This window comes from Scomber scombrus, chromosome 23 (genome assembly GCF_963691925.1).
Source record: "Scomber scombrus chromosome 23, fScoSco1.1, whole genome shotgun sequence".
In the NCBI taxonomy this organism is placed as follows: domain Eukaryota; kingdom Metazoa; phylum Chordata; class Actinopteri; order Scombriformes; family Scombridae; genus Scomber; species Scomber scombrus.
Genome location: NC_084992.1, coordinates 19,043,128 through 19,070,157, shown reverse-complemented (window position 1 = coordinate 19,070,157; position 27,030 = coordinate 19,043,128). Strand labels below are relative to the sequence as shown.

Here is a 27,030-nt window from a genome sequence, read left to right as displayed (position 1 = left end):
AGTTACTACATACAGGGACGGGTCAGACACACGCACACTCATGATCAACTCCATGTATTTTTGTTCACATGTAACGACAGAATGTGACAAACTATGAAGTGAGAGAAAAATGTGATGTCTACAATGAAGTATAAAACAGAGATAAACAAGTATTTCTGGTTGTTGTATGTTTAGTCACTGACCTTATAACACACATGACTTTGTTTTCTTAACTCTTAATCACTACTATCAGTATCATATATCAGATTATTTTTCTGGCATGTGAAAACTCTTTGCATGTTCAGCCACTGTGGCCAGATCATAATCACATCAAACTGCTTCTTTGTTGCACTATTTTCATTTTATTATCACTCTGTGGGTGGCGAGTCAAAGGTTTGGAACCAGGAGTCCACTGTGGCTGTTTATACTATCAGTTACTAAACAGATGTATTTATTTCAGGTCAGCAGCTGTTGCAGCAGCAGCAGATAAGTATAAGCACAAGTGTCCATGCAGCAGAATAGAAGCTACTAGAGATATTGTATTTAGATACATGTAAAGGTCCTCAGGGTGAGTCACATTTGTGTATATCATTTAATTCATTTCATTTTATTTTTGTTGCACATCTGCAAGAAATGAACACACACTTTCTCACCAGTGGACTGGGATAGATAGCCAAACTATGTACACACTTTTAGGTTGAAATGAAAAAGCCCAGAGGAACTATTCAGTTGGACTGTGGGCAAACACTTGACTGTTTGAAGTCAAGTGTTGGCTTTGGCAACACATCACTCTACACGTATTAATTATCATGTCATCTGAAGACATGATCAGGTTGATCAGGCAGGCAGTTGAAGAGCAAACAATAACACTAAGGAAACACTGGGGCTGAAACACCTCTGTTTTCTGGCTGCTGTGTGTGTGCATGTGTGTGCATGTGTATGTGTGTGTGTGTGTGTGTGTGTGTGTGTGTGTGTGTGTGTGTGTGTGTGCGTGTGTGATTTTTTTGGGCTAGCACGTGTTGCTCTCTCAAGACTGTGAGCTGAGCGTTCCATTTCTGTCCCTGAAGCAGAGCAATTATTCAAGCATTTGCTGATTTAATGCCAGGCAGGCATAACTCACGCTGTAATTATAGATTGTTTTCCCACAGACGTCTTTACAAGATCAGAACCAACTATATATTGGTGCATCTCTCAAAACTCCCTCGATCCCCCCAAGCCTGTATGTGGCACTCAGCCTCAAGCTCATTTGTTACTACTTAATATGTAAATCAGGTCACAAATGATAATATACATTTTGAAAGAAAATGCTAAATATTTTTTTCTAAAACAGCTTTGATTTTTTTTTTTGCAAACATTTGTCAAGTAGGAAGGAGTTGTGTATTCTGGGGCAGGGGGCTATTTTCAGTAACACTCAGTGAGCCGGTGAGAAAGGAAAGCTTTAAGTGTATATGTAAATAAACTGCAGTGGCCATAAAGGAAGATGTCAAAATAGTTCAATTCATTGTTTGCTTTGGTGTTTTAATGGCTGAACAGTATAGAATTATAGCCTGACTCATCCTGCTAAGATATGTTACTCTGAGTTTCGTTTCATACACCAATGTTGATTTATGACAACATGAAAGCCACATTTCTTCCAGCAAACAGGCGTTCATCCGCTCACTTTCTGTTCTTACTAGCACGGCTCTGCACCCTGCAGTAACAAGACCTCGAGTAAACCCCTGGAGGAAAGGGCCAAACATTCTGTAACATAGCGAGACACACTGTAAGAGGATCAGTGGAGGAAATGCTTTCCCTGCTTCTGTAAAATCAGCTGTGTTTGGTTATCGTCTGGTTATTAGACTGATCACTAAGTGTTTATATGCAGTCTTGTATCTCACCTGCAGGTTTAAACACATCAGTCTGTCGGAGCCAAGCCGTGAATTTCCATTATTTTACTTTCAGAGGACGAAGTTGTGTTTGTTTTATGCTCCAAAGGTGACAGGTTTAAGATACTGTACTCACAACCACATAAGTTTACACCTGTGTGTTTGTTCACTGCAGTGTCCTTGTTTGCTTTAGAGGTGAGGTGTTAAGAATAGGGCTGTGGCTCTCTTACCAGGATGCAGTGTTTACATGTGTGGACGTGCAAATGTTCCAACCCTATCTGGGAAACTGTGTTTGTGTGTGTGTGTGTGTGTGTTTTTTTTTTTTTGTGTGTGTGTGTGTGTGTGTGTGTGTGTGTGTGCGTGTGTGTGTGTGTGTGTGTAAACCTATTTGATAAGTGGCTGCTTTCATTTGCATGGTTTTCGACACCATTTCTGGCGCCAGTGTGAGCCATAATTAGTGTAAACATCTATTGATGTCTTGTAGTGATCTAATATGCATTGGTCAACGGAGACAATCGATAATCCTAAATGTCTGCCTTGCTTGCCAAAACCACTTTTAACCTCTGAACACCCTTGTTAAAGGTATTAAATGGAAAGATCTAAACAACAGAACTGCTGGGGGGTAAAATTGACCCGTAGCAGTTTTTCATTTGTATTGTGACTATATTCTAATAAAATATTCATGTCCCCCAGTCTTTGACTTTTCCTAAAATACTGTTCTGAACCTCCTCTTATTGTTAAAAATAGTAAAAACACAGACATTTATTCTTATAAACTCTTAACTGTCACCTGCATATGAAATGCATTCATTTATGCAAGGGTCATGTTTAGAAATTCTAGAAAACAAAAAAACTTTGGTCAACTGGCTGAAGTGCAGGAAAGCTGTGTGTGTAAAATGCAGTCAAGCTGCTTTGAGGGACATGTAGCTCTGTAATCACATGTGTTCATATGATGATTTAGTTTACTCATAAATGTTTATTGTGTGTAAAACTTATTTTTACTTAATTGATTATCATTGATTTTTCTGTTTATTGTTTATGAGCTACAGTATTTAGCCTAATATTCATGTTGCCTTCGTCTGTTCCCATGAATGGAACACCAAAAGACAAATGTGTTGTTCTATCTGTGTTATGATGTTATACATTTAAAAAAAGCTTTAATGGTTGTCAGTTTCTTGGTGATGTTCTCTCATTCACACTAAATTATTACTTGTTAAGAGGAAACTGAACGCTTGATGTTGTTATGTCCATTTTAGTTGTGACATTAAATCACCCATGTTATTGTCTGTTTAGGCTACTTTGGTAATTGAAATAACGTAGGTTATCTCATCATGTGATGAAACCTTTTATAGCCTCATAATATCACACTAGCTAAAAATGCAAATATTTCCTTCTAATACACATTTTCAGTGTCATTGCAGATGTATACTGACGGCCATGCAAAGCCATTGGTGCTCTTTAAGAAACATATATTATAAAACAAGAATGATGAATGGACAAACTCATCTTGTGACTTTAGACGTTCCTTTGTGAGGACAATGACAGATTACATTTTGTAGTATTAGAAATGTGGTAGCCAGGCGTACAGGTAAATTTGACCTGTTGGCAGTTTAAGGTATAAAGTGACTGCTGGCAGTTGAAGTGTTCATTTGACATTTCATTACAGCATTTACCGTATTTCACACTCATTTATAAAAGGTATGTTGATTCTCTTAATGTTTTGTTTTTGGTATCCAGATGAATGTATTTTGCATGTAAACCATAAGATGTAGAATTCATCTTTAAGAATGGGGGAAAAAAAGACAAACTGAGCTTTAACACATCTTATTTTCACATTACCTGTTTTTTCCTTAAAGCTAAAGGCCAGCACATTGGAGAGAAAAAGTCAAACCAGTTAGTTTGGTAACAATCAGAGTAATATCACATTACAGGAAGGCAGGAATAAAACACTGAAACCCAACATGGCCACAAAACACCAGAGCTTGGGATAGTTGTGCAACGATATATACGGCCAAGACAAATGAGTACCATTGATCCACTGATGGGAAGAGCACTACACAACAGTGATGTATTTCCTCTGTGAAACATGATATTGAGGTTACAGCACGTACAGAGACTTGAGTAGGCAGTCTGACAGCTTCTTCACACACTACTTTAGAGAAGCCTTTAGTCTGCATGTCACTGTGTTTAACCACTCAAAGTAAATCATTTGTACATTAACGGAATTGGCCGGCAAACAGAAGCTGATGAGTGTGTCGGCCATTTTGTTCGACACTGGGAATTATTTTTCCAGGAAATGTTCAAGAGGAAATGCAGTTTTTAATAATTCCTGGATATTAATTTGAAGTAGCTTCCTGTTGCAATCCTAATGACTCATTTTATGATCATTGTTAAACATTAAGAAGCAAACGGTATTAATGATTTCTTGTGTCAGCTGTCATGTGGCGGCAAGTGTATGGAAAAGTTCCAGAAATAAAGCGAGGCTCAAGTCTATCAAATCAAGCCCATGTTTAAAACTTGGTCAGCAGGGTCATTGTGGTGATAATAGCTTCTAATGTGCCATTAAAACTGATCAGCGGGGTTTACTGCTTGTGCTTTTTATAGCACCACCACCCAGTTCTGATCATTTGCACTGTGAGCTCTTCATAAAAGCAAACCACAGGGCAGTGAACTTTCAAACTTTGCTGCTGTTAAAGCCAGAAGCCATCCTGTCAGGCTTCAAAAAGGGATTTTTACATCTTCAGTGGTATCCATTAAGATGTAGTTAGGGGAAAACATGAGAGTACAGTGATTTCACACATGGTTCACAGTGGATGACAGTCTCATTAACGTGGCTCTCACACAAATGACTCATCACCTGGTTTTGGATTTAATTGACCAGGTTTTAGATCTCTGCCTTGAATCAAATACAGTTGGGATAAATGAAATGTATTTGTTGCTCACAGAATTGAAAAAAGTAAATCAAGAGTAACACGTCTGGCTACAAACACCAATTAATAGCTTATCCACAAAATTCACTGTTTACAGCTTTCATTGGCACGACTTTCTACCAGAGATATTCTGTCGTTCCTAAGGAAACATTTTATTTTGATAGTCCACAGAAGGCGTTGTCAACAGTCTTCACAGGGCTTCATTCTTCAGTTGAAAGTAGTTCCAGTGAAAACTGTCTTTCAGTGTAAACTGTCAATTATCCAGAGGAATACGTTCATGTTGCTGATGAATTTTCTAAATGTATTCGATGTATTTTATTCTGTGAGCACCACAAACAAAACCTCTATTCACAGCCATTGTACTGGACTCAAGGCAGAAAACATAACTCTAAACCTGGATACATAAAACCAAAGGTGAACTGACTCTTGCAGCTTTGTGTCAATAAATAAAAACACCTTTTTCACTTATCCAGGCAAAATTAGCTCATGATTTTTTTAAACAACATGTGAGGGTTTTCTTTCACTGGTGGATAAGTGTTTGACTTCTACACTACTGCAGCAACATTTCTATTTATAGCACATCAAAGCCAGACAAACTATATATAGAATCAAGGAGAAGGCTGTAGTTTTGTATTGTAATCTAGGCTGTGCCCTGAAGATAACATTACCTGCTCGTGGATAATATCCGACAGCTCCTTAACCATCTCCTTGAAGTTGCCCTTCAGGCCTTCATGGTACTCAAACTGGTCCTCTTTGATCAGACGCTCATTTATGTCCAGAGCCATGCTGCAGGCCTCCACAAATCGTCTGCAATTATTCAAAATAAAACCACAAGCTTAATAACAAAACTTTTACTCATAAGATGTTTTGAAATAATAATAAAAACTGGCAAAAACAATAATCAATTAACAAGACATTAGAAAGATACTTGTCAACAAAAACAGAGGAAAATATGAAGTTATAGAATAATTAAAATGAGAATCAACAATGTTAAGAAGAAAACGGTGTACCTGAAAATGTCTTTGAGGTCTTTGACTTTCTTGTTGCCTGACTGGTTTGATTTACTGTCATCCAAGAATGCTCTGGCATAGGCCATGGGTCCTGCATTCACCTGCAGAAAAACATGCCTGAAAGTGTTACGCATTCTTGTGCTCTGATAGATGCACAGATTATAATCGGAATGCACCACTACTGCTTTTTCATAGCCTTCAACCAGTTGGCACAATAAGAGTAGCTTGAAGGTCTCTGTAATACAAGTTTAATGTGTACATTGAAGAAATGGACAAATGTAAGTGTAAAAAGAAGTTTTAGTTAACCAATGAGTGATTTGCAGTGTGGTAAGATGTGTGTTGTTATTTTTACACTTTTGTCTCTGAGTGACTGAAGGTTTTACCTGCACAGAGACGCAGCCCTGCAGTTTGAGCTGCAGCTGGATCATGTCCACCTCCTGGCTGGAGCACAGCTTGATCAACTCGGCTGTTCGTGCCTTCATCTCGTCTATGGCCACATCCACCGGCTTAAGCTCCACGTGCTTCTCCGCGACCACCTCCACTCGCTTCTTCACATACGGGAAGGTGTTGGCAGCTGGAAACAAGAGGGCGGTTGGGTCATGCATTCCAATAAAACAAACTGTGGGATAAAGTGAGCACGAGTGTCATGCGCTTCTTTAAGAGGGTTGTTTTTCAGGTGACCCTTTACACAAACTCAGTCGTTTGTTGCGTGCATCAAATGCGACGACAAAGCCACACTTTATAAAAGTTTTAGCAGCTTATAGTTACAATGCATATTTGTTTTCATGCCACAGCAAACAAGCAGCAGAGTGAGGAAAAGCATCTGTTGCAGTTGCTCGGCTCGTTACCATGAACAATAAGGCTCAGTCAAAGAGACTCTCTGAGTATTGTCTCTTTCGGTGGGAGCTGCGTGCACACACTGATAACTAGATGCATTTGGTTAACTAGATAAAATAGCATTGTTTGAGGGAGCTTGGCAATGATCTGAGATAAGCAGGATAGGGCGTAACCTGAGATACAGTTGCCTAGTGATACACTAGCCAGCTGTTTTCAGTGTTTACTGCCATTAAGGAGGTGATGAAAGTCCATTTGTAGACAACGCTGCACACATGTACAGTAGAACTGATTATGGGATTATGGGCGTGAGTGCGTACAATCAGAGTCCTCTCCAAAATATGTCATTAGACCAGTTTCCCATGAAGGGAAATCGGCCCAAGATTAGGTTTGTGTCTCAATGGATATTTTTACAGAATCTTGTCTTAATCTAGGACTAGTCTTAATCACTGTTTGGCTCATTTTCATCCTTTGTCAAAAAACATCTTGATTGCATGAAAGTTTAGAAGCTGTGCGAGTTTTATCTTCCACATTTAATTAAACTGTTCGGTTCTTTTTTATATTAAACAAGGTTTCTTTCATTGTTTGACTCTACATGTTAAATGCGGCAGAATAGTGTGTGTGTGTGTGTGTGTGTGTGTGTGTGTGTGTGTGTGTGTGTGTGTGTGTGTGTTCCATGTACTTGTGAGCACAGTCTTCCTCTTGCACTGCTCCTCCACCCCGCCGTGTTTTTTGCCTGAAAGCGTGTACGGTGTCTCGAACACAAAGCGGTTGATGTTGTGGCACTTCTCGAAGTCAGTCTTCTTCTCTGGCGCCTCTTTCTCCTCAAAGTGTGACTTGACAAATGTCACCTGGACGTAGGCGAATTTGGGGTCCAGGTCTTTGGGGTTTACCTGAAAGAAGCAATAAACTTGATCAAAACTTCAATGTGAAACACGTTAGATACAAATTGAGATGAGGCTTGGAATGTGGATTGCCGAGTAGTCAAGAAAATGTCATCCAAAAGTAACTTTAATTTTCTAATGTCTCCAACATACAACTTCCCCTTTCTTCAAACACATGCTACTTCATTAACGTCCAGTGACCCTTCAACAGTAGTTAACATTTCTGAAGTCAGCACAAAACACAAGTCAAACAAATCACTTTTTAACCTGTAAACTGATACTAAAGGGAAGGAACATTTCCCACATTATGTTGGACAAATATTTTCTAAAAAAAACCCACTAGAGCAGGGCTGCAATGTTAAATGTCTTATTTTCATTTGTATTTCCACTAATATAGCATCCCGCAATTCAAAGTCAGAGGTCTCGCATCAAGACTTCCAAATCTCCATTTACTTTTACGCGTTTATGAACCCTTTGGAGTTCTTCTAAAGCTACATAGAGAACATCAATTAAACAGATGAGTCAAAAACCTTACACGTAATTGTTCATTAATTGAGGAAAATGATACAATGTTACATATCTGTGTGTGGCTAAAGTATGTGAACCACGGGGATTATCAGTTCATTAGCTGGGGATATTACAGTTGGGTGTTTCAGTCAATGAAATGATCAAGTGTGACTCTTGGAGGCCGGGCTTTATATAAAGAAGAGAAATTTGAGTCACTATCACTATCAAAGTCTGAGCCTCATATCACAGGTGTGTGGAAATGTGTCACAGCTCGAACAACGGAGGTTCCTGACGATCATAGAAGAAGAGACACTGATACTCACCAGGCTGGAAAGAGTTACAAAACCATTTCTAAAACAGTTTGAACTCCTCCAGTCAACTGTCAGGCACACTGTTTACAAATGGAAGACATCCAACACTATTGTTGGATGCAAAACATTACATTGGACATTAGTGGTGGGGGGGGGGGTTTCTATGGTTTCTATGGTTTGCTCAAGACCATATGGAACAGGCCTCTGGGCTGTTGGAAACATACTGTGTGGTCAGATGAGACCAAAATGGAACTTTTTAGCTTGAATTGTTAGTGTTCTGTTTGGTGATGAACAAACCATTGGTTGGGACAAGAACCTTATCTCATTCATCATTGTGATAACAGTATCATGGCTTGGACCGGCTTTGCTACATTTGAACCACGACGGCTTGGGATCATTGAGGCGGTTAAGAGTTGTACCAGCAAATTCTACAGGAAGATGTGTCTATCTGTAACCTGAAGGACAACATACCCTAAACGTACAAGTTGTTCTACCAAAGCATAGTTACAGCAGAAGATAGTTCATGTTTTGGAATGGCCGAGTCAAAGTCCTGACCCTAATCCTACAGAGATGCAGTGGAAAGGCCTGAAGTGGGCAGCTGATGCAAAGAAGCCCTCCAACATTCGAACTAAGACTGGAAACATTTCGTTGTTTGCTGCAAAAAGGGGGTCGCACCAGTTACTTTGCCTCACACGATTATGTAACATTGGATCATTTTCGTCAATAAATAAATGAATATGTTTGATGTTTTTTGCCTAATTTATCTAACTGTGTTCCCTTTATATCATTTCAGGACTTGTATAAAAATAAATCATGTTTTTGGTCATATGAATGCAGAAATGGAGAACATTCTAAAGGTTTAGGGAATTCTCAAGCTGCAATGTATTTACTTTACCTTGTTTGAATCCTGGATTATTTTAACATTTTCTGATCCAAACTTCTCTCCGTAGAGTGTCATTAGCCGCTGAGAGATTTCTGACAGGCCAGTGAGTTTGGGTTCCTTGTAAATGTACTCCTTCCCATCTTCCTCCTCGAAGAAGCCCTGTGCAAAATACACATGTTGAGTATGATGAAAGATAGTCCAGCTGAAGTATAAAAAACTTGTTTAGTTCAGTAATAGGTCTAAAACATTTAACAAAGCAGTAAAATTAGTTTCCACTCAAATCAACTTTAAACAAGCTGTTAATGTAAGCATTGCATTGTAAGAGTAGCTTACATTACCGGCTAATGTGTTTTTACAGTCACAACAAAGGGATTGAGACATGATAGGGCAGCTGTTTATTTATTACAGCTGTTCTTTAATCGCAGGATAGTAAGGCATTCACTTTATAATCCAGAATGCAACTTGTACAGATTGCATCACATTAAGTTTGTGATGCAATTTATTCATTCTTTTAAAAAAACAGAACATCCTGCTTTGTATTTGTACAGCTGCATTACTATCATTTCCTGCCTAATAGTAGCAAACAAAAATACAGAGCCACAAAGTGTCCATGTAAAAATGAGGGTCTTCTTTAGCCCCAAAATGGTAATAATACTATATTGGTTGTTTTATTTAATCAATAGATGGTCATTTCTTTCACATGGCGGTATCTTGGTGAGTCTCATTTATTGCCCTGAGAACAACAAGTCAGAGACCAGAGGACTGACATTCATCAGCTGATATTTTGGTGAGTTTGCCAACAAGCTGTATTTCAAACACTGAATTTGAAAACTGAATACAATACAATTATGCTCAACTTAAATTGATGGGCCAATCTTACCATTATCTGTCACAGCTGCTTTATACTGTGTGAAAGTTTGTTCAGTTAATTAAGTTGCTATGCAGCCATGTGAAGGCAGCACTCCTATTTAAAAGTGGTGCAGAGTCGTTATGCACGATAATCCATCATGTTTACATTGATTCTATCCCGCGCAGAGGACTACAGGCTGGTTCTGCTCTGATAAGTTCACTCCACACTCTTTACCACTTCATGTCTCATTCCTCTCCCCTCTTTTGAAATCTTTATGGCACGCAGTGTTTCATTTTCACTCCCTGAAATGCATTTTAATTCCAATGGGATGGGATTTCTGATCATTTTTGATGCAATCATTTAAAAAGCATGACTGCCTGAAAGGATAATGAGTCATTACCACATCCATTTGATGTACATTCCATTTGACCAACTCTGCAAACAGCACAGTGCTGAGACACATCATGGTTGCGCACAGGCCTATTGAGTGTGTTGGTGACTGCAACTGTTCTGCAGATAAAAGATCATTTGAAGCCAATTGTCAACCTCACCTGTCCATAGAAAGCCACTCTGAAGTAGGTTCCGAGCAGCCTGCGGCCTGATTGTATCACCTCCATGATCTTATTGTAGGCTCTGTGCAGGGTGTCGTATAGACGGCTTAGTTTCTGGAAAAATAGGACAGATGGCATCATCGTTGATATATTTTGTGATTGTTTGTTTACTGAAGCAACTGAGAAGAGCATGCAAAACAGGCAGTTCACACACAAGTAGCAATGCTATTTTTTCCATTAACAGGAGGTGGCTCAGAAGCTTGCAAGGGTTTCCTGCCACACTCCATAGACATGAAGTTTAGGTTCATCGGAAAACTTGATGCACCTAAAGCTGATGTGAATGTTTGGACCAATACGCACAAAAAGGAGCCTGTGACACTGAACAGAATAAGCATGTTAAGCAAACAGTTTAATGGAAGGAATGCTGCCACTTCTTGCTCCATCCCGATACTGTTTTCAAGAGGAAAAAGGGAAGAGCTATAAAAGGATTTGATAACAAAAAAATATACAGTTTTAGCAGATGAACTGGTATTATGTCATGTAAGCATAGTGGCTGCTTTTACTGTTTGTGGTGTAAAGCATGGCTGGCCCCACTGAGAAAAATGAAGAAGTGAAGGGAGGCTGACAGTCCTGTGAGTGCAACTAAACAAGGTGAAGAAGCCAAGGAGTTTATTGATGAGGGGAACCTGAACAGGGTAAACTTTACACATATTCTCTATGGAGAAAGTCCTTACATAGGTGTGATTAGTCGACCTTCATAAACATGACCGCGTGGATAAATCATTTTGCAAAGATGGCTGCGTGTTTATGCAATATATCTGTGAGTGAGGGGATGTTGCTGTGCTACCTCATATTCGTGACGCTTCTCATAGATGGGGATGATGAGTTTGGCAATGTGAGTGATGAGCTCATAGCGTTCGGCTTTCCACAGCGCGTCCACACAGACCTCAAGGTGTTCAACCAAGACTTCCTAAAAAGGGGTAGAAAAGAAATAACGAATATACATGTTTACAGTATCGAGTCATCATTTAAACACATCAAGATTTGATTTTAAGATTAGAGCTGGGTATTCTTTTAATACTATTATTGATACACATACCAAAGCCATTTTTTATACCGCTGTAATTGAAAAAACTTAGAACATGCATCTTTCTCTCATGTGGTGCTGTCTGATATGATCTAAGGAGTTGCTTGTCCTAGACCATGCAGCTGTTTCTACTTGACAGGTTGATAGCTGACAGCACACATACTTCCTAACTTTGCCTCCTTTTGTTCCTTTTCTCTATCAAATATACACATACAAACTGTACACTGATCCTTTGCAAAGTTCTTATTTAAACTTTTTTTTTTAAAAACAATAATTAAAAACACAAAGACAACTTGGTCATTGTGTCAACTCTTCATTTTCAGATTTTCCTTTTCTCAAGTGTTTACTGCCTGAACACATGCAGCCTTTGTAAAATAGTGTAAAACTATTTATAAAACACACACATACACAGCAAGATTACAAGTATGACCACAAAGCTTTCAGCATTTGACCGTTTTCGATACTCTGTGCTACAGATACATTTTGTCCACTGGTACCAGCCCTAGGTACGATGATATTCTGCAAAAAATTAGGGCAGCTACTACTATGCACTACGCACTTTGAGTCCATGACAAATTTCCCCTAAGGGACAATAAAGTATATTCTATTCTATTCTAATTCAATGACAATCAACCCAGCTGGTGTTGTGGGGTTAATTAAGCACAGCCTCCTGTGCAGATGCCACACCTCAGTATAATAGACATCCTGCATTCCAGTGTCCTCCTTCATGGCAGCTTCCTCTTCAATATTCAAGGTAATCTTTTTGAAAGCTGCAAGGCCGCTGGGGAACAGCTCTGACAAATGAACAAAAAAAAAACACAAGGTCAAAAACTGCTTCGCATAGACACCAAAAACAATGCTTTGATGTAACAGCAGATGCAGTGTCTAAGCAGCTGGCTCTTTACAAACATGAAAATGAATCTAAATCCAAATGGAAATCAGTGAGAGTTGCATTCACTTATTTGTGAGGAACTGTTTTGTAGTTCCTCTCTGTAGTGTTTTGTTAAAGAGAAAGACTACATCCTCTCAGATTCGTCTGACTGTTGCATCTTACAAACGATCTCTGTCCGTTGACATTCCTTTTCAATAAAAACTACCGCACATTTGTTTAAAGGATTATTTGACAGCAGGTTTTGCATTAGATAAAGACCATGAAAAAAAGGGGAACCGCATTGAGAGGATATTTGCTAGAAGTTACTGTGCTGGTGTATAGTATCAGTCTGTGGAGTGTTTGCATGCAATAACTAACAACAGTCAGTGAACAGACCAGCGTGTCTTTTATTACCAGTGCAGGCAAATCTTCCAGGAGGATCACATTACTCTACGAACAGTGCTCACATTTCCTGGTGAAGGTTATGTGAGTTTGAGCTTGATGTTCCGTCTTTTGTCACATTGTCACGTTGCCACGTTGCCATGTTGTCACGTTGTCATGGTCTTGGCCAAGTATGTAACTTAACTCCTTCACTGTGGTGGCAGTTTTTTTACACACAAATGTTTTTCTCCAAGGCAGAATGAGTAGGATTTGTCAGTTGCGGTTAGGGAGCCCCTCCTGCCCCGGCTCAGTGACACCAGAAGTGCTATGTCGCTATGTTTTTTTTTTTTAGAGTCATCCCACTGTTGCTGAGGGCAACACCCAAACGGCCCAAAAGCTGAAACGTCCTGAACATAGAAAAAAAAAAGTGCAGGCAGACTGAAGAGTCTTTACAGCTGCACACACTGTGTGCTGGAGGGATAACTTTTGTCACTTTTGTGCTTTAAGGAAAATCCTTCTCATTCTGCCCTTTAAGCTATTAATTATATTACATGACAGTTCAACCGACATGGTCTTTTAATAAAGCTGCATACACACTGTTCAGGCTTCGACTGCAGTATTATTTGTGTAAGCCACAAATGTAGGTAAGTGTATAATTTGTGTGTGTGTGTGTGTGTGTGTGTGTGTGTGTGTGTGTGTGTGTGTGTGTGTGTGCGTGCGTGCGTGTGTATAGAAAGAGGAGGGCCTTACTTTTCCTGTGCAGGTATTCAGCAACCAGTGCGGCCACATGAACATAACACATGGCTGCCTGTGGAGACAAAACAAACACCAGCAGATTTAGTGAACATTTCTAAACATGTAACTTTCACTGACACTGAATCAGTGAGAATCCTGCAGCCAGCATAAGCCACCATGGCATTACTGTGCCTGCAATTAATCATTTATTATACTTGGCTGTTCAACTGTAAGTTCAACACAATGTGCTTCAAACCCACCAGCCACACCTACCATCTAAACAGCCAGGAGCGCTGCCAGGTGAGAAGTTCAACTGTTTGCAGTCCTGCTGTTAATTCCTGAGTGGCCCTTATTTACTGAAGCATATTTAGCTGTGGCTTCACTTGTAATGTCTGACAGTGAGATGATTCCTTTTTCTGATCCATGAATGTGGCCCTAAAGGTGACATGTGAACATTACAGGAAAAACCTGAATAAATGTGTGGAGAAACATAATGACGGCAGATGCTTCCACACATGTGCACTGCATGGAACATTCAAGCATTTAATATCCACTCATGCCCTGTGGCAGGTGCCCTGTGGCAGGTATGCTGAGTAGGCCTAGTTGATTCTGATTTTGTATTAAGATGGCAAGAGGTAAAGATCTAAGTGACTTTGAAAAAGGGTTGGTTGTCGGGGCACAGATGTTAGGAGCTTAAGTCACAAAGACTGTTCACCTGCCTGCTGTTTAAATAGGAACATTGACTAAAGTGACACAGTCAGCATTTAGATCTATGGGAAAGACATCAGTTAATAGGGTCAGAAAATGTGGTTGACAATGCACATTTGATGACTGTGATGCTATGGCATTAGTACGATATGCAAAGAAAACCAGCAGAGAAAGTGTTCCTCGGTTGACCGAGCATGTCAATGCAGGATGTGATAAGACTGTGTCAGCAAGAACAGTCTGTCCACAGTTACATAGAGAGGGGTATTACAGTAAGGTTGTGGTGCATAAACCCCTCATTACAAAGTTGAATGCAGATTTGAGGGTCAAGTGGTGTAAAAACCACAGGCACTGGTCTACAGAGATGTGGAAAAAATGATATGGTCAGATGAGTGAGTCATCCTTTATCGTAGTCTCGACTGCATCTGTGGTGTACACCAAGAGAAGGGTACATGCATGAATGCTTTGATCGCTACAGTGAGGCGATCTGGTGGCTCTGTTATGCTTTGGGGGGCATTATGGGTTCACTTGTCCCCCTTAGAGGGAGTGATCACCTTTATCCTATGATGGAACATTTTGATCCTGATGGGAGGGGTCTCTACCGGGAAGATAATGCATCAATCCAAAGGTCTCTGTATTAAAGTGAATGACATGCTATACAGGATGAAATACTCAAATGTGAATGATGATGTTGAATGGATTGCATTAATCGACTAAAGAATTAAATAATCCGGTAAATAGTTATTCTCCTCTTAAAGTAATAACTTTTAGAAGAAGGAGCCAAATGATTGGTGAAAAAGTAAGGGTCCACCCTGACCTTTGTGCCGACCTCTTTGACAAAAAGCCTGGACATGCCAGTCCTGGCAGCTTTTTCCAACTAGTCTCTACCTTTGCCTTATCCTCCTGCTATTATATGCCCTGCTAATGAGTGCTTAATTTAGGTTAATTTAATCTAATTTAATTAAACATAAATTGCTACACCATCAAAACACCAAATGAGGGAATATCTTTAGGAAGAATGATGTTCATCCTTCCAGTAGAGTTCTGTACAAGAGAGACTGTACAATCAAAGACAAGTCAACTACTAAAGCTGTTCTGGCAGCATGTGGTGGCCCAAAACCTTAATAAGAAACTTTATGTTGGTTTTTTCCTTTAATTTGTACCCCTGTCTGTTTGTTTTATGAGCTCCTTTCAATTTACTGGGAGAAATTTAATGTGGCGTATAAGTATTGTTTAAAATATACATGTTAAATACATAGAAAATTAAAATAAAAAAAAAAACGGGGGAAAAAACATTGAAACCATTAAATAAAATCAGATTATATAAAACCACAACATGCTACAAAAAAAACCAAATAGAACAATATAAAATAAAATAAAAACAGATTAAATACAAAGACAAAATAAAAAAGAATAAAAATAAATGCAAAACAAAAAAGAATAGAAATTAAAAGCAAATTTTGCTGTGCTCTCCTGTAGGAGAAAGCCTTGCTTATAAAGAAAATGGGTTAAATAGCCTTGACCTTTGACTTTCCACTGAAGAGGAGCAAAAGAATTCAGTAAAACATCAGATTGTTAGTACAACCCAACCAAAGTACAGTAATATTATGTATTATGTGCAAAGTTTCCTCTCAACTAAGGATCATGACTTTGTAAATACGGCAACCGTCTTGTGTTTAAACTCAGTTGACCGTCTCCTTTGTTTAAGTTAGACAATGTTTATTTCATAGTAGCCAGGAAAAAAATCTTTTTGTTGGACAAAGTAACTAACCTCAATCTGCCATCTCTGTTTAGTGTATGATGTGTTCAAACAGTTTGTTAATACACTATGGTTGTGTTTTTTCTCTTACTGAGTCTGTGGTCTAAGCATTAGAACATCTAAGCATTGTTTTTTTTGTGTGTGTGTGTGTGTGTGTGTATGTATTCTGTTCTGGAGAAAGCAGAACTGATATGGAGATATGGTTTCATCAGTTTTATTTATATAAAACCAAATCACAACAGGAGTTATCTCGGGTGACTTTTCCTCCAGAGCAGCTCGAGACTTTATTCTTTATTCACAGAGACCCAAAATTCCCCTGTGAGCAAGCGCACCACTTTAAAGGGAAGGAAACTCAATCACAACCAGGCTTTAGGTGGGCGGACATCTGCTTTGAGCGGGTGGGTTGAATGAATAATGCTTTCTTTAAATTGTGTGCGTTCCTTATCAATTGCGTATCCTGCCAATGCTAACTTTCCATCTATTATTCCTCCTCCGACATCTGTCTTTAGTTTTACACCAAACAACGTAACAACAACAACCGAAATACAACAACGCCACACTGATAAAATGCTGATTGCTTCTGCGTGTACGTCAGTTGCTGTGTGGTGTTTACTTTGGGTGTTCCCGCTGATCATGTTGGTGTGCATGTCAATGTCACCTTAGAAAAATGTCCGCCAATGCAGCTCCCAATGCAGGTATAATATAATATTATATATTATCACAAGTGGCCATCACACACCCTGAAGGCTCGAAACGTCATTTATCCACGACATTTTTCCTACTGTTACAGATTTTGGTATATTTGGTTCAGCACCTGCTTTCTCATTCCTGAGGTGCATGTAAAAAAAAATCAGAACAAAATAAAAACAGAGACTGATATACTAAATATAGGCCAAAAAGTGATACAAAGTCTTCCTATTCATACCTCAGAGAGATCACCATTCTTGAGGTGCGCTCGGGCCATGCTGTCCAGCCAGGTCCGTCTCAGTTCTGGGGTGCTGGCGTAGGACCGGGCCAGGCTGTACTGCAGGTCCAGCAGCATTTCCGGGTCTTTTTCATGCTCCCTCATCTGGGCTGTGGCCATCAGCACTGTACGGATCCGCTTGGTCAGACCCTTAACTTCTGACGGGAACGCTGTGGACTAAATTACAAAGATATGAGGAAAAATGCACATAATAAACATGCAGGATGGGTCAGAAGTTTGTCAGTTCTCAGGGTATTTATTTCGTAATTAGCAGATACCCTTTGTACTTTCCACTAAAGTATGTATGCCAAATCTTCAAACTCTATTTGGCTTGGCCCCTTGTCAGAGAATCTGTCATCCATTATCTTCACCTCACACATATTGACTGTCTAAACAAACCGTATCAGTCATATTGTTAAATTATTTATTCACATTGGCGCAGAGTGTTTTAAAAATGGGATCCAAGCGGTTAGTCTAAACAGAGAGTAAACAGAATCCTCTCTGGACTTGAACAATGTGTTTCCAATCATTTTGATGGAGCATTTGCTTTTATGTCTTAATATAAGAGAAGAGACTGATAATGACTTCTTGGTTTTCTTAACTTAAAGCTACTCTTAACTTTCTTGCATTTCACACAGCACTTTGAAAAAACTTGAACAGCAACAACCCCTCCTCCCTCCTGTATCATGGATGTATTATAATGCTGTGGATCCACAACAGACAACAGACTCTCTTAATATTACCTTATTAATAGCATTTTAACCTAAACAAAAAAATGTGTAAAAATGTAACAAAGGTAAGGGTAGCTTTAAGACGACTTCTACTGTACCTTCATGGCCTTGTCACTATTGGCAAAGTTGTTGATGATAGAGAGAGACTCCTGGAAGCGTGAACTGCCGGTCAGCGCCACATCAGAGATCAGCTGGCTTACTGCAATGATGATCTGGGCAGAGGAAAGAGGGGGAAAAAGGACATCAAAAGAGTCAAAGAAACATCCAGACATACACATTTCCTAAATGGTGCATGTACTGAAGTTTATGAGGTTGACTGAAAGCTGGGGCTGTTCTGCTATGGAGATGGAAACTCAGCAGGTCGTCTGTGTTTCAACTGTTTAAACACTACATCAGTTTCTTCTCTTTCCTTAAGAAAGCAAATGAAGTGTGAGAGTGTGAGGACAAAAGGCTAAAGGTCAAGGGTGAACATGAAGGTGATTAAATACTGAGATCATGAAAGACCTCGCCACAGACAACCAGATGTGCTGAATATTAAAAGTACAGCTGCTGTTAACTATGCAGTTAAAATGTATGAACACAGATGGACGTTTCTCCGTCTGCTTCAAAAAACCAACACTCACCTGCAGGTGTGTGCGCAGGAAGGTCTTCCTCTTGGTGTATTCGTAGTTGTTTCTCATCAGCAGGTAGAGCAGGGCTGACGCCTCGGCCCTCAGCGATGCCAGCTTGGAGACGCAGCACTTGAGCACCTCGCAGCACAGAGCCTCGCACAGCGTCACGCGGCCCTTAAACAGCACCGACGGGAACTGACGGGACAACGTGTTAGTGTATTAAAGGAAGGTTCTGGGCAGGGATGGGATTAGAAAATGGTGTAAGGATATAGGGAGAACTGCAGGACAGTAGTAGTAGTTGTTTTTGTTACATTTGAAACGTCAATACACTTTGCAAGATGTTTTTGTAGCGGTTTTTACCCCCTAGGCTTGAATCAAGTTCCATATTTCACAGTTGGAGTGACAAACCTAAAGTTATACTATGCAGGATTTTCCTAAAAACAATGTATAGACTAATACAGTATAGACTCTCTCAATCATCACTGCTGATCCACTACAAGTGTGTGTCGGTGTGTGTATCTACAGAGACCCTAAACTCTGCCTGTAGTTTCTTATTATTTTGCTATGTTTGGGGCATTTCTGGGTGGCAGTGGGTGTTCCAGACACTGTTACAGCAAATGCATGAATTGACAATCATTGCAACATCTTGAGGCTTTTTGGGCAAGACATGGGGACATTTGAATTATTGCAAAAGTTGACTGTGTATTGTCTGCACTGACACTATGTTTGACACATGTTTTGTATTTGTATTTTTTATTATTTTGTGTAGTATTTACAACTAAAGAGCACATGTTTTTGAACTACCTATTTTTCTTACTGTTAACAAATCCCACGAAAAAGACCAAAACTATAAATGTGCTAGTCTCTAATTAATTGCTCTTTCTTTATATTTTTCGAGGCTGAACAACCTAAACAACCACTGGATGGACTGGAAATTGTGTATAGACACTCTTCTTCCTTAGGGGATGAACCCCACTGACTTTGTTGATGTCTGACCTTTGTTCAAGCACTTAAGAGGTTGACATTTTTTTTTTTTAGTGAACTGTCTTGACAACTATTTGATGGCTTTCCATGAAGTCTGATACATATATTTATGCTGCCGGGAAAGATGAAGGAGCCAGTGACTTTTCTTTTAGTGTCAAAAGGAGGATTTGTTTGGAATGTCTTGAGATTTATTCATTGGATTAACATGAAGTTTTCCCTTCCCTCAAGATCAATTGTAATTCAATTGGTGATTATTTTCATCCATCAAAAGGAATAAAATCTGTGATATGTGTTAGTAGGAACAATAAGCTTCTGATTTTGGTGTTATCATGGGCTGTGTTCCCATAAAAACAATTTTTTTTAAATCCAGGCTATGTCCAGCTTTTCTGTAGGCCAAATCTCATTGCGTTTGATTTCCCATTTTTGATATTCCCTCTTGTACCTAAAAGATCAGGATTGTTTTGCATTTGGCAACAGGCAGGGAGCTGTATATTTTCTGTCAGTCAGTTCCGTAACAGAGTAAAACATGCCAGAACAGTCTTCCCTGCTTTGCTCCTTTGAGTCATCACAGGAAGTGGGTGGTCCCCCTCCTTTGGGATGTGCACGTAATCCACCACTGCTCTGCCAGAGTCATGTTAGAGCTCGTTTTCTACTCCCCAAACGTAAATGTAAATAAGAAATCTAAAAATACATGAGATCACGAGCACCAAGACAACATGTGAATATGGGAACTAGCTCATATAAACACAAGAATCAACAAATATTTATTCTATATGATTGTTGTTGATGTTATTAATGGCGATTAATAGCAGGCAGAGACAGAGCGACCATGTGAATGCCACGTAGGCAAAACCTACATAACTGGTGTTTATCTTCTACTGGTGGAAAACATTCTATCAGAATTCAGCATCAAAAACATAGCCTCCCATCATCATCAGTCTCTGTGTGAGTCTCACAGGCTGTGTGTGTGCTGCCGTTGAGCGTACTGACATACCTTGTTAATGAAAGCTCTGAGTGCGGCAAAAACATGTCTGAGAGCAGCTTCTGATTGGCCGACTTTAAGGAAGGTCAGGTAAATGTCAAAGATCTTCTTCATCAGGGGGTTGTGACCTTCACTGTCCAGCAGTTGGTTCTGAGAAACACACACACACACACACACACACACACACATACACACAGGCAAGTATGACCAAATCTATTTTCTGCTATTTCACATAGATACTACAGTGCACATCCACACACTCCTGAGTAATTGTTTGATCATCAGTGTAGTGAGTGAGTGAGTGAGTTAGTGAGTGATCGGTGTGTGTGTGTGTGTGTGTGTGTGTGTGTGTGTGTGTGTGTGTGTGTGTGTGTGTGTGTGTGTGTGTGTGCTGACCTTGAAACTCTGAGTGAAAAGAGAGAGGACATCCAGGACACTCAGGCAGACTTCAGTGGAGATGTTGCCCTCCAGCAGAGCCTGATGATGGATTTCTGCTTCTGATGGCCCCGTCCCTACAATACACACACACACACAAACAGAGCAGACACACATTAAGAATACGGACAACAATGAAGTACACAATAATTACATTTCGGCGTGCCATAAGCTCACGATGTTGTATCAAAGAATCAGCACTATTGACTACTACTGACACGCTTTGGTGCATTTCATTTGAATTAATACATGAGGCAAATGATACAGTGTTTACAGGATGTGATTACACAGACATGAGTTAAGTAACTCTTGTTAACTCTTGTATACAACATGCCTACAGGGAATTAGTCATTCTGGCATGACCACACATCCATTACATCAAGCTCACAACGTGGCCAGTGACATTAAAAAAACATTAACTAGGAAAGCCTCAGGCAGCCACTCCACTGTTTACCTCTAGAAATGGTACAGTTAAGTATCTTTGGCTTGTTTCAATTCAGGTGTAAACTTGGTGTTGTACCTTGGTGTGGATTTAGTTGCTCTTGGTATTACTGTGTGTCTCTAACACCATTTGTTTGACTTTCTCCAGACCTCTATTAGACACAATCTGACTATGTGAAACTAACTTGGCATTAACCACTCATGTGGCCATGACCTTACTTAAAATTCCAAATCCAAGTGTCAAGTTCAAAACTCGTGTCATGTTTAAACAAGGTTTTCTTCCGGGATCCTGTTCCTGAAATGTGTTTTTTTTTGGCAAAATCTAATCAGGGTTTTCTATTCTTGGGGTTTATGAGTGGGTTTGCACCTTGAGGGGAACCGTCTGTATTTGCTCTCGTGAGGTCTTCTCTTTTTTTGGCGATCAAATGTTTTTATTACACCTGTGCCTGCTTCTTTTTCTTTTTTTTCTTCAAAACTTTATTTATACAAAGGTTTGACCTGTGCCTGCTGCTGCAGCAGCGGAGTTGTCAGTTCCTTACGTCATAGATTAATTGGCGCAGTCGCGATCGAACAGCCTTATTGGCTACAAAGATGCAGATAAAAGGTTTGAATATTAATTCAAATCGTGGGCATACTCAGTAGCGATTTTTGATTTAAAAAGTAGCGAAGTAGATTACATGATATAAATTGTACTCAAGTATGAGTAAAATTACACACTTGAAAAAAATACTCATAAAAGTACAAGTACCCACAAAAATCTACTTAATTACAGTAATGTGAGTATTTGTAATTCGTTACTTCCACCCCTGGTAGCACTCCTCCTCCGGGTATCACTGTAGACTCGATGAGCTCTCATAATTTCAATCTGAGTTTCTGCAAGTGCCGGGAACCAATCACGGCAAGGAGCGCGACAGAGAATAGCATTGGAGCCTTCCAACCCCTCCTTCAAACCAATGATACGAATATTGCACCTTCGGTTTCTGTCTTCCATATCCGCAAACTTCAACTCCAGCTCTCGAAAAGTTTGGCCATGGCTATCGAGTGTACTTGAATTGCTTTCCACTGTAGTTTTCAGCTTGTCCACATCAGACCGGTTAGAGCCAAGACTTGTAGTTAGTGATGCTAATTGTGCATGGATAGCATTTAGCTTCTCGTCGTTGTCAATCCCCACCTATGGTATCTGGGAGAAACGTGTTTCAAAGCAGCTTCGCTGTTTCTTCAGTAAGACCTCTGCAATGGCGTCGATGTCCAGACATTGCTCGGTTTTGGTTTTGTTCCTGGCCGACATTCTGTACGGTCTTTGCAACGCACAGAGTAAAAATATCGAAACTAGAGACTTAAATCAACTAATTGGCAAGGCTGTGTTAGGAGCTAGGTTTTAAACTGCCATCTTTGTCCAGTTGATCATGTGACTTTTCTAGTGAGGTCTTCTCTTTATGGTAGACTTGGAAAATGATGTCTACCTCCTGGAGAGTGTTCTTCAGTTGGCTGGATGTTGTAAAGGGGTTTTTATTAACCATGGAAAGGATCCTGCAATCATCCACCACTGCTGTCTTCCATGGCCATATTGAGTTCAACAGTGTAGAACATTTCATTTCCTCAGAAATGTACCACACTGTTCATTTTGGACACTGAGATCTCTCTGATGGAATTTTTGTTGTTTTTGCAGCTTAAGAATGACCTGTTTAACTTGCATTAATAGCTCTTTTGATTACATGTTGTAACAGCTTCCAAATGCAAAGACTACACCTGGAATCAACTCCAGACATTTTACCTGTTTAATTGATGATGAAATAACAAAGGCATTGTGCACACCTGTCCATGAAACAGCTTTAAATCAGTTGTCCAATTATTTATGGTCCCCTCAAAAAGAGGGTGGTACATATTAAAAGAGCTGTAATTCCTAAACCCTTTCTCCAATTTGGATGTGAATACCATCAAATTAAAGCGAGTCTGCACTTTAAAGCCATATTCATTATATAGCTGTAAGTTGAATATGTTTTGGTGAACAGGTAAAATAACAAAACTTGTCTGTGTCCAAATATTTATGGACCTAACTGTATTTGACACAAACAGACAAAACAGAGGCATGTTCTTTTCAGAAGCGTAATTGGATATCGTTTCATTAATATTTTTAGGAAAGAACCAGGAAATGATATTGACGCTGAATTGTTATGTACAGTTAAACAGCTGCTTATGATTTTCAGAAGAAGTTCCTTAAGAGAACGTTTACAATCTTAAAGCCAAAAAAACCTGATAAAGATGCATTTAAACACATGACCCTTTCTCTCTGATGGATTTAGTGATTTACAAGTTTTAGCTAAATTTGTGTTCAGCTCTATAAATTATAGCCCTTTCCTTCCCTTCATTTCCTTTTTATAGAAAGTATTACAAAAAATAAACCTGTCAAGTGTTACACTGGCTTTGCACATGAACTGTGTGTAGTTACCTATATTGAGAGTGAGCGAGGCTTCCATGGTGCCGAACTGATGTATCTTAGTCTGCATTAGGCTGGCGCGGTTGCAGCGCATAGCTGGCATCGTCTGAGACTTCCTGTCTGATGAGAACAGCTTCGACACACACCCCTCTTGGCTCCTACATGATAGGACATAATATATATGCACAAGTAGAAGGAGAGTTTACATCTTTGTTTGATGGTCAGGAGTGGAGAGGGAAAGTGACAGAGACAGAATAAGAGCTATTAAGAACCACAGAACACAAAACACAACAAATGTCCTTCATTTCATATGATACAGAGAAACGAAGTAGATAATTACACACAAACACACATTATTTTTCTTCAGAAACAATGGATGATGTAATGATTAACCCGACCACACTGACATTTTTAAGAAATCTATCAAAGACAACCTGGAATCAAGCATCTGCTAAACTGCAGTATGTTCAGCTGGGTTTCAAATTTCAGACGTGCTTCACAGATAAGCCAGGTATGACAGGAGATAGTGCTGTTGGTTCCAATCTTACCGGCCAATGCTCCTCTTTCCAACGTAACGGAACTGAACCAGACAAATCCTGCATGGGGGGATCAAAAGTAAAGGAAATATTAGGAAGAGAAAATGCAACATGTATTCGCTGCAATTTAGCATTATTTCCAGATGTGGTCAGTGAGCAACACGGTGGTACGCAGTGTCTTGAAAAGTACCATCTGTTGTGTGTAAATAAACAAGGACAGTGTTTTTTCTGTCTTTTTATTATTAAAAAAATCTTTCCACTTACAGTTTGTGACATAAAACGGAAATTTACATTGTTTATTTCCCCAAGACTGTTTTTATATTTCCAGTCAGTCAGCTACATCAAACGATAAAGACTCAACCTTCCAGAGACTTGTGAAATACCTATTGTGCTTGTCACACAGCTGTTGATTGTTGGCAGGGAAACAGCGTGCCACAACAGGAGCTTAACACTGTAGATTGGCAGACTTGTTTCACTGCATCACAACAGGACATTATGTGTGTGAAGAACAGATTATTTCATACGCTACTTACTCAAGCAAACTGAGGAAGTTCATGATGTCCTGAGGGCTGAGTTTGTTCCAGTAGGCCATCAGAGTGTCTGCGGACAAAAAGAAAAGAAAAACTCTTCAATGCATTTGTTTTTTTTAGCAACATTTATCAGTATAGAAAGTTGTTCCTGTTGATTTGAAAAAAATTAACCAAACATCCTTGAAGGAAGTACATGACAATTTATCACTGCTTGTTCATTTAGCAGCCAAGGTTCTGCTTAGACTCTATCCCTAAAAAAAGCACAAGGAATAGTGATGTCATATCCTGTGGTGAATAAAGGCCTGTCTTGTGCAGTACGATTATAGATCAACACTGACCCTCTGACAAGGTCTTGATGATGTGCAGGAAGGAAAGCAGGAGACCCTTGATCTCATAATGTCCCAGTCTGCCGATGGGAGGCATGGGGCTACTGCTCATGGTGGAACCGCGTCTCTGCAGCTGGAACAAAGCGGAACACATTACAAAAATAAAAAGCACACAGTGGTGAGATGTTACAATTCATTTGGTGGGAAATTTTTTTAAAGCCAGACAAAATCAGTCCATTGTATTTGGCAAGATCAAAATATTTCCCATTCAAAGTTATAGGAAAGACCTCGATCCCTGGGAGATCACTGTGCTTATAGTCAAAGATCCTCATAATTGTTGGCACTCAGCTCCAAGGTCATAGGTTCCTGCTGAAAATGTACATTGTTTTAAACCTTGGTCACACATATCAAGTGTAATCTTAAAAGAAAAAAGTAGAAAAAAACTAATCTGAAAACAGCTGGAAAGTGTATTTGTTTGGGGACTATTTTCAGCTGCACATGCTTACATGTTCAGTGCTATGAAGGCAAATGGACTTCATAGAACTCCTCTAGCACGAGAAAAAGGTCCATGTAAAGATGTCAAGTCTGTAAGAAGAGTTTCTGTAAGTGTGCTGCCCACATATGATCCAGTGCAATAAATATTTAAGTCAAACTGACTGTTATTTGCTTACACCATTGAGCTATCTGGAGTTTACAAGCAGACCAGTGAAAACATCTGCAGACTAGTTTATAAAATGGTTTGGGTTAAGTTTTGGAGGTCATGAAGAGGCCTTATTTTTCAATGAAAGTTTGTATTTATACAGATAAAATGAATCCATTCCAGTACATCTGTATTCAACATCTGGATGCATGATGAGAAGACAGCAGATGCACACTCAGCACTGACAGTAAATCAGGGAACATGAATGACCATGTGTTTATAGCAAGCCTGTCTGTTTTCCAGTGTAAACATGTGGTGTCTCTAACTGCAGGGAGTCCAGTTCAAAAGAATCATAATAGTAAAACAATGGTTATCTTTGGAATCTAACTTCAACTCCATTGGTTTGCTGTGTTGACACTGTGTTCAGAGAGCAGACACTTCACATGGAGAAGCTGTTTTAAAACTTGAAAATGTGGATCCGAAACAGTGTACGTGCCATGCAGCTTAGCTCACTGATTGTGAACTCGAGTGTATAGACCTCATACAAAAGTTGTGATTATGGGACTTTTTTTTTACTGCCTGGCTCACTTTCTCCTTCCGGGGATCAATCAAGCATCAGCCTGAAGTGGCTTGAGTTGACTTTTAAAAGCTAGCCCCGCTCAGTCTGGCTGAATCCAAACTTCACTGCACTTGCAGACTCGAGGACTTTGCGGGCACCGTTATCAGGAAATCTGCAAGTCCTGAGAACTGTCTAAACCGACAATTCATCAAGTCCCCAAGGGGTCTAAAGTGGACTTTCTGCAGACTTATAGAGAGTCTGCTTCGGGTGCATACTTGACCAGACTTCGCTTGAATTTACTCATGATCCTGCAGCAATAGGCTATAAAGTGAGGAGGTTAAAAAAAATTACTAGTAACTATTATTATTATTATTATAAGTGATAACTCAAAAATTAAAATGATATTAATAATAGGCTGGGCTATGTTAAATATTTACTTTTGATGAATTTCACTTTTATCAAATAAATGAATTGATGTAGTGAGGTATAATGTACACACAGAATAACAGCTTCATTTGTTTATTATAATCTGCTAAACTAGATGGGGTATGGTTGTTGTTTTTTGTCTACAATGTAAAGCTCCACAGTGAGGATTTCATGTGAATATAATATTGGCAGTGTTTATTAGCTCATGTAAAGGGAAACTCTAACTGATGTCTTCACCTGATTTGTGTTAGAAACTGCAGGTTTGTTTCCTCTCATCTCTACAAGGA

The 27,030-nt window shown here is 39.5% G+C and overlaps 1 protein-coding gene across 1 annotated transcript in view; it reads right to left on the bottom strand.

The window, feature by feature from the left end:
- dock11 (dedicator of cytokinesis 11) overlaps positions 1 to 27,030 on the bottom strand; it is a 65,906-nt gene that overhangs the window by 1,625 nt on the left and 37,251 nt on the right. The window contains exons 36-53 of the mRNA XM_062444327.1: positions 25,131 to 25,251; positions 24,796 to 24,862; positions 24,275 to 24,322; positions 23,739 to 23,884; positions 20,810 to 20,925; positions 20,426 to 20,563; positions 18,460 to 18,642; positions 17,935 to 18,048; positions 17,067 to 17,282; positions 13,693 to 13,750; positions 12,378 to 12,484; positions 11,451 to 11,573; positions 10,604 to 10,717; positions 9,215 to 9,361; positions 7,300 to 7,510; positions 6,167 to 6,357; positions 5,784 to 5,884; positions 5,442 to 5,580 (exon numbers count right to left, since the gene is read on the bottom strand). Of these exons, the coding sequence (XP_062300311.1) occupies positions 5,442 to 5,580; positions 5,784 to 5,884; positions 6,167 to 6,357; positions 7,300 to 7,510; positions 9,215 to 9,361; positions 10,604 to 10,717; positions 11,451 to 11,573; positions 12,378 to 12,484; positions 13,693 to 13,750; positions 17,067 to 17,282; positions 17,935 to 18,048; positions 18,460 to 18,642; positions 20,426 to 20,563; positions 20,810 to 20,925; positions 23,739 to 23,884; positions 24,275 to 24,322; positions 24,796 to 24,862; positions 25,131 to 25,251 (2,340 nt within the window). The remainder of the gene's footprint in view (positions 1 to 5,441; positions 5,581 to 5,783; positions 5,885 to 6,166; positions 6,358 to 7,299; positions 7,511 to 9,214; positions 9,362 to 10,603; positions 10,718 to 11,450; positions 11,574 to 12,377; positions 12,485 to 13,692; positions 13,751 to 17,066; positions 17,283 to 17,934; positions 18,049 to 18,459; positions 18,643 to 20,425; positions 20,564 to 20,809; positions 20,926 to 23,738; positions 23,885 to 24,274; positions 24,323 to 24,795; positions 24,863 to 25,130; positions 25,252 to 27,030) is intronic.